Raw genomic sequence first — 12,332 nt, 5'->3', positions numbered from 1 at the left:
ACGGCCCTTGCGGCGCCGGAGTCAACGGTACGGTGCACGGTCTGTGCACCGCCACAGCCGGTACCGGAGGTGTCGGTGATGGCTGGGCTACTGGTCCCAAAGGCTGCGGCTGCAAGGTCGCCTTCGCCGGCTTACGCTTTCTTGACGGGGAGAGGGAACGGTGCCGGGTCGCCGGTGCCGCTCGCGGAGGCCGAGGAGCCTCGGTACCGGATCAGCTCGGGGCCGCTGGTGCGCTGCGCGCCGATGATGACTTTGGCGCCGGCGGTGTCGGTGCCGGGGGCTGGAGTGTTGCCTCCATGAGGAGCTGTTTCAAACAACTGTCCCGCTCCTTTCTCGTTCGAGGTTTAAAAGCTGTGCAGATAGGGCACTTATCTGGACGGTGAGTCTCCCCGAGGCAGCGCAGGCAGGAGTCGTGCGGATCCCCGACCGGCATGTGCCGCTGGCAAGTCGCACAGGGCTTAAACCCCGGTGCCTTGGGCATGAGCCCGCACCGGTTGCGGAAGAAGAGGGGTAAACCCCCCTTATTCCCTTATCCTAAACTATAACTAACTAACTTATTCAACTATCTAACAACTAAGTACTTAACAACTATATACATACAAAGGTAGAGAAACGCTAGGGCTGTGGAGGACAGAGAGCACTCCACTGTTCCAACTGGCCGTCATGGGCGGTAAGAAGGAACTGAGGAGCGGACGGGCCGGCTGGGGTATATATCCAGCGCCATAGCGGCGCCACTCCAGGGGGCGCCCAGCCAGCCCGCCGGAGTTGCTAGGGTAAAAATGTTCCGAAGAGCCGTGCACGCGCGGCGCGCGCACCTGACTGGAATGCATAGGAGCAATCACTCGAAGAAGAATGTCAAATTATGATGCAATCACTGTGGTGAGTAGTTTGCAAGAGATCCATAGCCTGCCATATGATCACTTAAACCATCCATCAAATAATCTGGAAGAACAAACACATCTCTAAAAGTCAAATAGTGTTTGCAGACAATTTTTTAACAGAAAAAGGGCCAAAATTGCAGCATAATTTGTTCTGAATTCTTCACCAAACTCTAGTCAGAAGCCACCCTTCATATAAAAGCAGAGCAGCAGACTTGGAGTAGATGTGTCTGGAATGGCACTCAGATATTAGTGATGAGGGAGGTACAATAACGTGGGATACATTACGCCTGGGAGAATTCTGTCCAAAAAAATAAAAAATTCTGCTCACAATATTTTAAAATTCTGTAAAATTCTGCATATTTTTTGTCAAATTAACACAATATAATCACACCAATTTTAATTATTTTCGTAATTTATTTCAAAATACCTGTCAGCAAATATGTCTAACAATACAGACAACAAAAAAGATTCAGGAAATGTTTTTTGACAAATAGATTCCTTACTAGGCATATTAATACAGAACTCTTGAATAATAATTCATTTAAACTACAATACAGAACCATATTTCCTACACCCCTCAAAAGCCGTGCAGGGAGTTACGAGTAATGGAGGAGCTAAGGGAGAGGGAAATAATTCCTGGGAAGGAGCATGGGTGTGAATTTGAAAGGTTGTTGGGTATGGATGGGAAAAGTATGGAACAGGTTTTTTTGGGAGTCAGAGAAGGATTGTTAGAGAACTTCCCCCATGCAGACCCTGACTGATCCTTAGCTTCTCCCATTCAGTCAGGCACATCTGCCCCGTCCCTATGTGTCCTTGTACCCCATCCACATTTGTCCTTCCACCGCCACTCAGACACCCATTCCCCTGTCCCTGTACCCCCTCAGCCAGCCCCTTCCCCCATCCCCATGTGTCCCTGAACCCCCTCCCCCATCTCCATGTGTCTCTGTGTCATCACTCAGCCACCCTCGTTCCCCCACGTGGCCCTGCACTCCCTTCCCCATCCCCATGTGGCCCTGCACCTCCCTCCCTCCTGTCCCCATCTGGCTCTGTGCCCCCACTCAACCACCCTCCTTCCCCCATGTGGCCCTGCATCCTACTCCCCCCATGTCCCTGTCCTTCCACTCCCATTCAGCCCCTGCCCCTGTCTGTGACCCCCAGCAACCCTATGTGCCCCATGTTGTCTGTCTCCTGACATGAGCTGTGAAGAAGGCTTTTTCTCTTCCCTATCCTAGCTGGGGCTGGCCAGGAGTGGCTGCTCTGTTTTAGCATCACAGTGCCCTCTGGTGGGCAAAAGGCAGAACTCCAGCAACTTTCTGGCAGAAGCTATTTGCTGCTGAAAAAAATAAAAATATGCATGGCACATGAATTATGCACATGCACAAAAGTGGTGAAAAATCCCCCAGGAGTAATACAGCTACACAGCAAGCAGGAGCCTGCAGCAGTGAGTCTCAGAGTCCAAGTCTATAGACTCTGGCTACTGGGGCTTGTGCTACTATGCTAAAATAGCTGTGTAGACATTCAGGCTGGAGCCTGGGCTCAGAAGCCATGATAGTGGGATGCTCTTTAATCTATAGAGCCAATCTCTAGCGCCTCCTTCTACTATAACTAATGATAAATAAGAAGTGATTTTCAAGCAAAAAAGTTAGCTGTGTGGATGTACCCTTAAATTCTCCTTCACATGAATAACCCATCTAACAATCCCATCCCACCCACCTACCTGAAGGAACTCCCTCTCCAGGTCTGTTCTTCTGCAGTCTCTTTCCACTGACCGCAGATCCTCATTGCAGGCCTCACTCTCACCCACTTGCTGCCACATAGCCCCTCATTCCTACCTCCTATACTACATATATTACATGTAATGCCAAATCCTCTCCCATAGGACCCCACCACCACCTCTTGCAGACATCCTTTGGATGATAGAGATCTCTTCCAAAGGCACTTGTCACACTGTCCGGGGGGGGGGTATCTTTCCCTCCATCCCTCATAAGGTCCTCTGTCTGCCCTTCCTGCTGCTTCCCTCTGAAATGGTTGAGAAGGGAAGCAATACCAGAGGTGCAGGAAGTGTTTGTCTAATACCAATATCATTGACTGGCAGGTATTCAGTGATATCGGACACAGACACAGAAAGCATCTTCATGGAGCCTATCCACCTGTCCTCTGCAGTAGCTGCTAAACAGATAATAAATGAAGGTAAGCGAATCAAAGGGGCAGGGTAAGTAAGAAAGACTTTGGTTGCACTAGGTTAGCCTCTTTCATCTGGGGATCTTACAGTGCTAAACAAACTTTCATGAAGCCTCATAACCCCCCACCCCCGCCATGAGGTAGAGAGGTTATCTCCATTTTACCTACCATTACACAGACATGTTTGGAGACTTGCCTTAAAGTCACATACATAGTGAGTCAGTGGCAAAGTCATAGCATACAGTGAAGGAGTCCTGATTCAGAGCTGCCTGCTCTAACCAGGGGCACCCGAACAGGGGTGGAGGGGGCAGGGGTCCATGGCCCCCTCACTTTTAAAAGTGGGAGGACAATGCCCTCCGACTTTTTACCGGCCATAAGGACAAGCAATGGTGGAGAGGTGGCAGAGAGGAGCCAGCAAGGGGCAGGTTCTCGGGGAGAAGAGGCAGGACAGGGGCAGGGTGTCGGGGAGAAGAGGGGGTGAGGAACTGGTTTGGGCACTGGTCCCCCCCTACACACACTGTTAGGGAACTTCCACCACTCCTGGCTCTAACCACTGGGCAAGCTCCCTTCCCCATATGCTTGGGATTAAAATGAGACTGCCCCAGACTCCTTTTCACTTGTAAACTTAGCCACCCTAGATCTACAAGGGATGAAAGGAAAGGTTACTGTGCTCAGTCCCCTATTAACTGTCTTGAGGCTACTGCCTAAGCACACACATGCACACATTTCAGACTGGCTGGGTGGACACTGTTCAACAAAGTTAAGAAGCCCCCAGGATTGTTCCAGGGAGAAAGAATAGTGAATTCTTCAAATGCTTTGAGTGACAGTCAGCTCATTCCAGAGCTGAAGACAAAGGAGGTCAAAGTGGATTCAGTCTGTCCGGGGATGTTGGAGTCTGCAGAGCAGCTGCTGGTGGAGGACCTGTACAATCGAGTTAAAGAAAAGATTGATGACACCAGCTTGTTCAACACACCGTGTGTGATGGACTTGCAGAGGGCACTCATGAAGGACAGGCTGGAGTCCCCCTGGGATCCTGTGGATGAAGTCTGGCCCAACGTCTTTATAGCAGAAAAGTGAGTATGAACTTTTGTCCTTGAGATCGCACAAAATTCCTAGTGAAGGGTTTGATGGAGTCACTAAAGTCACCTCAGCATAATATATATTACATGTAATGCCTTTCATCCCCAGAGATCCAAAGACATTTTACAGTCTATGTGTACAAAGATCACACTGCACTGAAAAGCAACCACTTCTGTGAAAAACCACAGCTTTTGCACCACACACATTGACACTTCAGAACAGTTTAGGAAAAGAGGGGAAGAACACCATATCCAATTAAAAGTACCCAGGAAACTGTAAGCAAAATGAAATTACTGCAGTTGGAATTTGGCCCAGACGGGGGAAATGTCATGCAATTTATTGAAGACAAGTGGCCAGAGTCTCTGTTTTATGGCTCTTCCAAAAGACAGCACCTTCAGCAGCCTAGTGCTCCCTAGCATTGTGCTGGGGCATTGGTTCAGCACTAAGAGGGAAGAGTGCTGTCTAATGAATCACCAGTAATGTGTCCTGCAGCACCTTGCTTCTTTTTGAGCATCTCTCAAGTAAGTATTGACTATAACTGCTAGAAGACCACTGAGATGGTGCTACTCTTCTGCCTAATCTTATAATAGAGGGAGGGAGGTTACTGTATCTACAGACACCTCAGTCTCTTGGGCTGGACATACTTGCATTTGGGCTTGTCTTCTGTTCACCTAAATGGGATAGAAACCCTACTCTAAGGTGCTGAGTTGGCCCTATCTCCTGCTCCCATCTCATTTTCACCATTCACAAATCTTGACAGCCTGTGTTGCTACTCACAGTTCTGAAATCTGCATTAGCCATTTGAGAAACAGAGCAGTCAGATGGTTGGGTGGAAAGGGTAAACTTGTGTGTCCGTATCAGTGTCTATAAAGCAGAGACAGCCCAACAGATAGAATATTTCTTTAAGCAGAGGTCAGGCTGGGAAGGGTTGCACCAAGTTGGTGACTGGGTACATCTGCCTGACAGCCACTGTTTTGTGCTCCAGAATCTCAGCTTTTATTTAAGAGTCTCTGGCTCTTATGATTGCAAAGGAAGCTTCAAAATGTGAACAGAGTCTAACCAATCCCCTGCTGTTTGCCTGAGTCTGAAGAGAGTCTGAAACAATAGCTCTAAGAGATTTGAACTCTTTCATGTATCTCAGTGGGGATTCAGCTTTGAAGACTACCTATGGCAACTTACATGTGAATATTGTTAATCAAAGCTTCCAAGAAAGGAGAGGGACTATCATATGATAAAGATTTGCATAGTCTACTGAGAGTGTAATCTCATTTTGAAGTCATGAGTGGGTGGTGGAGTCATGAGTGGGTGGAGCTTCAGTTGTGGCAGGAGCTTGGGAGAGTATCCTCCTCACACAGTGTTTTTTCCAATCTGTCCCTGAGTTTAAAGACAAAGGGAAAGTCCCCGCATGGGAATCTATCTAAGCTGCTGCTAGGTCAATCTGAGGGCACCAATCATACATGTTAAAGATCTTGTCTTTCAATATCATATACCTTTTCTTGCCCTTAGATTGTTCAGGGCTCTCAGCCAAAAACCTGTTCCTTTTCTAACCCCTCAGATTGCAAAGGACCTTCGTAGAGATCCTTCCACAGCATTCACTGGGCTGGCAAAGAGTGAAATCCAGTTTGGCTTGTCACTCTCCATGCCCCATTATGTTCATTCTGTTTGGTTGTTTTTCCATTTTAATCAAGCCATGGTTACCCTCTTACTGACATCTCTCCTTCTAACACCACCTCTGCTGGCCCCCTGGACAATGGACTGGCTCTCTCCAGCGTCAGAACAGGAGCCCACTTCTAATATTGCTTTCTCTTCTTTGGAGGAGTGTTGCAGTGAACAAAGGCCGTCTGAAGAGGCTTGGGATCACTCATATCCTGAATGCGGCTCATGGTACTGGCGTGTACACAGGGCCAGATTTCTACAATGGTTTGAATATCCAGTACTTGGGCATTGAGGTGGATGATTTCCCAGAGATGGACATTTCCAAACACTTTCACCAGGCTGCGGAGTTCCTTGATGAAGCACTGCTGACATACAGAGGTAAGGAGTCTGGGCTAGTTCCTGGACACTTGGAAATCCAGCGATGCAGGAGGCATCACAGAGAACATTTTGGACCAGATTTCTAGTTGCCCTTTGGCTCCATTGTATATGGCAGATGGAAGGCTCCTGGTGAATACCCCAGGCCTAGTCCTGCACTGCCCCCACATAAGGCCCAGCATATCACGTGTTACTATTGCAATAATATCCAGCTATTGTTCAAGGCTATCTGCTGCTATGTCCTGTATGCTGAGTCCTTACCTTTGCTAGATTATCTACTACAGAACAGTAGGGGTCACTGTGCTATTGAAAGACAAAACAGGTAATGCATTTCTAGGTGGTTATAGCCAAAGTCCTGCATGCTCTGTTGGACCTAAATTCTATGCAAAACCTCTCCTGGCCTGGTTATTTCTATGGAACTATAGTATAGCATTCTGGAAATTCTGTAGCAATATCAGCTAAAATTAAAAATAGAGATCTTAACTAAATTAAATATGAAAATGAATACTACAGTCAGTCTTCCTCTACCTCTACCATGGTCTTCAGTATCCCTTGTGTTATTTATTTTCATAATAAATTCACTTAATTTTATTCTGCTCTTACATTTTGAATGTGCTGCTAATTTTTGTGTTGACAACATAACTACATTGCAAAAGGTCTCAGTAGGAAAAACTGATGAGCTAAAAGGAGGCAGCTGGGGCTTCTGGCAAGTAGGAATTTGTGCGAGGCAGTTTGGGATAGTAGGGGAAGTTGAATGTTTCTGGTAAAATATCAATAGTGAAATAGCTGACACTTTAGATTTGCTTCGCTGGGTTTCAGAGTGAATAGCACATTGATATACATGGGATAAATGGGAGAAGTGTAAACATTTTACATCTGGAGAAACTGAGGCTCAGTGACTTAGACAAGGTCACATAGCAAGTCAAGAGTATTGTAAGGCTCGAGTCACTAATGTTTGTAAAGTGCTTTGAGATTTTTTTTGATTAAATGCACTACATAAGTACAAACTATTAATACAATTTCTGTAGTTAGCTTATTTTAAAATGTGCCCATCCACAGTTTGTGGCACATGTACACATGTTACTTGGTATTATTTTGATTGTCTCAAATTTTAATTAAGGTAAATCAGAAAATAAAACAGAAAAAAATATTTAACATCGGTCTGATCTAAACCGCAGTGAAATCAAGAAATCCATTGACATCAATGGACTTTGGATCAGGCCTTTTGGGGTGCATTGCAGATTAACCTTGTAGGTTGTTGAAAGCATCTGACACTTTTATATTTCATACCTGTAGGTAAAATCCTGGTAAGCAGTGAAATGGGAATCAGTCGCTCAGCTGTGCTGGTGGCTGCTTACCTGATGATCTTCCACCACATGACCATCTTAGAGGCCCTGATGACTATAAGGAAGAAGCGTGCCATTTACCCCAATGACGGCTTCCTGAAACAGCTCAGGGAGCTCAATGAGAAGCTGCTGGAGGAACGAGAGCAGGAAGACCCTGGGGATGATGATGACACAGCCAGCCAGAGTTCTGTCATCGAAGCAGGGACCCATTCCCTGCTGTCTGGAGTGGAGGTCTCTGGGAGTGTCGTGGGAGCCAAAGTGCACCCCATCACAGTAGAGGAAGAGGATACCACCAGCATTCTGGGAAGTGTTATGAGTTCTTCCTCCATGGGAAAAGCTAGCTTGGTTTCCAAACAACCCACTCTGATCAGTGAGGAGGAGGAGGAACAGCTGTATGAGGAATGGAGGCAGAAGCAAGGCCTGCCAGCAAGAGAGCCACCAAATCAGGATGTGGAAAGCACACCTACAAAATTTCCAGATCAAGGAGGAGAGGAATCTGAGGAGAATGTGGAACGGATTATTCAAGAGTGGCAGAGTCGAAATGCAAAATATGAAAAGGAAGGTTATTGGCTACCCAGGGAGGAGGATGGAGTCTCCAACATGGGAGAAAGGCCGTATCCTTCAAGTGAACTGGGTGACACGGAGAGTGTGAGCAGCCTTGACATCCAAATCCTGAAGCAACAACTGGAAGCCAGCAGCATCAACAGACTGAGGAGGGGCCGCACAGATTCTATGTCTACGGAGAGCACCTGGGATATGTGGAACCAGAGGCTGCTGGAGATTGAGAAGGAAGCTGCTCAGAGATGCCGTTCCAGGAATAAAAGTGGTGTTGAAAGTCCAGAACCAGAGCCAGGAAGAAAGGGCAGAGATGTGGATGTGGAGAATGTTATCTCAGATACCAGCTCCTTTCATAACTTCTGCAAAAAGAACAAAGACAAGCTGACCCCTCTTGAAAGGTGGAAGATCAAGAGAATCCAGTTTGGCTTTCACAAGAAGGATTTAGAAACCTCTGTGTCCCCCAAGATGGAAGATGGCAGCCAGCCAGTCGAGGAGTCAGCAGAAGAAGAGAAGGATCTATCAGATGTCAACCTGACAGCTTACCAGGCCTGGAAAATAAAACACCAGAAGAGGGTGGGCAATGATAACAAGGATGATATTGTGGAGCTTGCCAAGGGCGAAGATTCTGCTTCAGCCAAAAGGAAGCAGAGGAGAATGGAGCTACTTGAACATTCAAAAAAGATCCTGGAAGAAAGCCAGTCCCTGTGCAGCTGGGAGACAGAGAGCGCAATGAGTGGGAGTATCCCGCTGTCATCTCTTTGGCCCTCAACACCTTCCATAAGTGGTGCTGAAGATTCAGCTTCTTCACTGAGCATGCAGAGCAACCGTTCATCTTTACCTCAGAACAGAAGCAGCGCTGGGGCTATGCAGCCCCAAATGCCAACTACACCTCTACCCAACATCCCAGTTGGCCCAGGTGATGTGATATCCATGGCCAGCATTCAGAACTGGATTGCCAGTGTGGTTAACGAAACCATTGCTCAGAAACAAAATGAGATAATGATGTTGTCCCACCCGCCCTCCACACTGGCCTCCAGCGTGAGGTCAGGTGACTTTGGCAGATGCCTCGATGATGACAAGGCCTCCCTTCTCAGTGCACAGAGTGGTATGTCTGTAGCTAGCTCTCTGCTCCGCCAGAGGGACATGAACGGTGCTGACACCCAGTCCATTCTGTCTTCCAGTGCCTCAATGAGCATGAGGGCAGGAGGGTCTAGCTCAAGCATGAGGGTGACTCAAACAAGCAAGCCACTGTACAGCCTCTTTGCAGATGACATTGACCTGAAAAAACTCAGCCGGAAGGAGAAGGAGATGCAGATGGAGATGAGAGAAAAAATGTCAGATTATCAAATCGAGAAGCTTGTCAGAGACAACAAGCGCAGCACTTTATTTAAGAAGAAGAAGGCCCAGGGAGAAGATGAAGAGAAAGTCGAAGACAACACAGAGAACACAATAGGTGGCATTCGGTACCCTTTCCAAACAGATCTTGACAGAACTGATCCAGCTTCTGCTTTCTCCGGTCAGTTTGCAAATACTGGTGCCATGAATTCAGAGGTGGAGACCAATGTTGATAAGTGGCTGAGTGGCCTGAAAGCAGAAGGAAAGACATCATATCATGACCATGCTGAAAAGGCTAGAGAGAAATACAATAGATCATCCACTCTCAGAGAGGTGGACTCTGAAGCATGCAAGTATAGCTTCTCCAGATCCCAAAGAGAAGAGGTGAACAGTTCTTCTTCCTATCAGTGTAAAGGTGATTCACTGAGAACCATATCAAGATTTTCCTCTACCTCTGCAAAAGAGGACAAGGAAATGTACAAGTTCACACGAACAAAGGCCAGAGAGACAAGTTCTAGGGAAGAAAACCCAGAGCCGTCCTATGATTCTGAATCCCCAGGACCATCAACGCAGAGTCGAGTCAGATCCCGTCACTTGGAAAAATCTGAAGAGGAGTCTAGTTCCAACATGTCAGAATTTGGAGCAAAGAGAAAGTTCATTCAGAGTTTTTCAAAGTCTGAAGATGACGGAGACAGAGAAGAGAAGGTGGAAGAAAGTGAAGAGAGGTTTGCATCAAGGCAATTCTCACAGTACAGACGAAGCACCCACAAGGAAGAAGAAATGGATGATGATGCCATTATTGCTGCCTGGAGAAGCCGGCAAGAAGAAACTAAGGCAAAGCTCCGGCGAAGAAGAGAGGAATGACTGAGGACAAGGTTGTTAAGGCACCATCAGGACTGAAGTGGGGTCCCAGCCTCAGCAGGAGTTCCAGACACAGATCTCTCACCTGAATCACTCATCATTATATTTCAGATCATCCTTCATGATTTCCAGGGCACTGCTGATGTCCTGAAGAAGCTTTCTTCACCTTAATCAACAGACTTGGAGGAAGAAGGTTAATTATTTGAAGTGTTTGTGGTTTGTCAAAAAGAAGAAGCTTGTGCTAAATGATTAGCATAGGTGTGAATAAATCTTTAGGAAACACTTGTATCCAGAGAGTATTTTAGTAACAATAGCAGGTAAAGCTATTCTGCCCTCTGGGACAGCACCCACAAGTCAAGAGTTTGGTCAGGTCTTGTTTTGATTATTTCACTTTTCTGGAGTCATTTAAAAGTCACTCTAGCATTATTTCTAGCTTTGTTTTGATTATAAATAGGGGAATGGGGAACTAACAATCTCTCTAGATGCTTGACAGTGTGGTTTCATCTCTTATCAGCATTGCCTTTTCCCATATGGAAAATATTGAGGGTTTTTTTTAGTACAGTACTCCTTTTCTTATTAAGCAAAAGCCAATTTGGCTTTTTTATGTGTACTTCATCAGTGTCATAAATATCAACATGATTTTGAGGCATACAGTACATTTAAGGTTTGCTCCACTGAGTAGCTGCAGCAGAACAAAATATCCATTCAATGTAGCTATTGTGGGGATTTATATTTTAGGGTTTCTTAATTTATTTGTTGTCAATTGGTTGAGACTACAGGGAGGAAAGCGACTTTGAAACTCAAGGATAGTCCCATACTGCATATAGCATAAGGCCAAACTCTGAAATTACTACTTGACAGTGTCTGACCCTTTTTAAAATGATTATATTTAGGGTGGTGGATCTTGACATGTATATAGTAGAGCTAACATAACCTATATAGTAACAAGGAAAGAACTAGATAAATTCATGGAGGATAGGTCCATCAGTCGCTATTAGCCAGGATGGACAGGGATGGTGTCCCTAGCCTCTGTTTGCCAGAAGCTAGGAATGGGCGACAGGGGTTGGATCATTTGATGAGTACCTGTTCTGGTCATTCCCTCTGGGGCACCTGGTATTGGCCACTGTCGGATGACAGGATACTGGGCTAGATGGACCTTTGTTCTGACCCAGTATGGCTGTTCTTATGTTCTAAGAATGCATCCTCCTTGTTAGAAGTTTAATACACTCATGGATCTGTCTGTGTAATACCACTGCTCACAACTGGATGGAATTAGACACAATCCAATATGATTATGTCTCCTGCTAGTTGCTTGAGGTCTACAAGAGGAAAAATACTTAATACTGCTGGCTGCTTAGTAGTCTTAATAATGGATATTCTGATCTCATTCAAAAGGTAAAGCTCTATTTTGGAGGACAGGTCCTGAGTTCAATTTGGCTCATGCATGTATGCAGTTCAGCTGGTCCCTGTCTGTTATGTCTGCAGTCCGACTGTGTCTTTTATTTTTTTTCAGCATTATTGCCTTAAATAAAAGGGTGGTACTCATACCAATCTCTGGTAATAAACAAATGGGTGACTAATACATGCTGAAATACAACATGCAAAGACTACAGCTCAAAGAGAAAATCTTGTTTCTGTTGAATGATAACTCTGTGGTAATTTCACATTTATTTTCAAGAGATGGCAATTTTAATCAGCCTCTGGGTTAAAGTCAGCATGCTCTATGTTCATTTACTTCAAAGACCCTGGTTCGAATCCCTGCCATGGTGTGCTGAATCCTATGACGTCCCATGTGACAAGACATCTCATCTAGACACCACTGTAGGAGTTATTTGTGTGGATTGTACATCACTGTAAGTCTCTGACACATGAAGACACTTACTATTTGGCTGAATAATATAATATATCACCAGCCAAATTTCCCATTTCTCCCTCAAATCTTATCTCAAAATACCTTTAGCCAGCTTCCATCACTGATCTCCACTCTGAAATTATCTGCTCCCTCTCATATTTAGATTATATTTTGAAACACCAGACACCTCCGCAACAGCATTCCTAA

The 12,332-nt window shown here is 45.8% G+C and overlaps 1 protein-coding gene across 4 annotated transcripts in view; it reads left to right on the top strand.

Annotated features, from left to right (window-relative positions):
• The window catches only part of STYXL2 (serine/threonine/tyrosine interacting like 2), a 41,654-nt gene extending 30,937 nt beyond the window's left edge, over nt 1-10,717 (top strand). For all 4 annotated transcript variants that reach the window (XM_045001979.1, XM_045001980.1, XM_045001978.1 and 1 more), the window contains 4 exons: nt 2,977-3,071; nt 3,904-4,135; nt 5,959-6,176; nt 7,470-10,717. In XM_045001979.1, the coding sequence (XP_044857914.1) occupies nt 2,977-3,071; nt 3,904-4,135; nt 5,959-6,176; nt 7,470-10,276 (3,352 nt within the window). In that variant the 3' untranslated portion in view covers nt 10,277-10,717. The remainder of the gene's footprint in view (nt 1-2,976; nt 3,072-3,903; nt 4,136-5,958; nt 6,177-7,469) is intronic.
• Nucleotides 10,718-12,332: the final 1,615 nt, after the last annotated feature.

The sequence above is a fragment of the Mauremys mutica genome, chromosome 1 (genome assembly GCF_020497125.1).
Source record: "Mauremys mutica isolate MM-2020 ecotype Southern chromosome 1, ASM2049712v1, whole genome shotgun sequence".
Taxonomy (NCBI): domain Eukaryota; kingdom Metazoa; phylum Chordata; order Testudines; family Geoemydidae; genus Mauremys; species Mauremys mutica.
The sequence above is the reverse complement of the archived record's forward strand: the minus strand, read 5'-3'. Positions and strand labels throughout refer to the sequence as shown.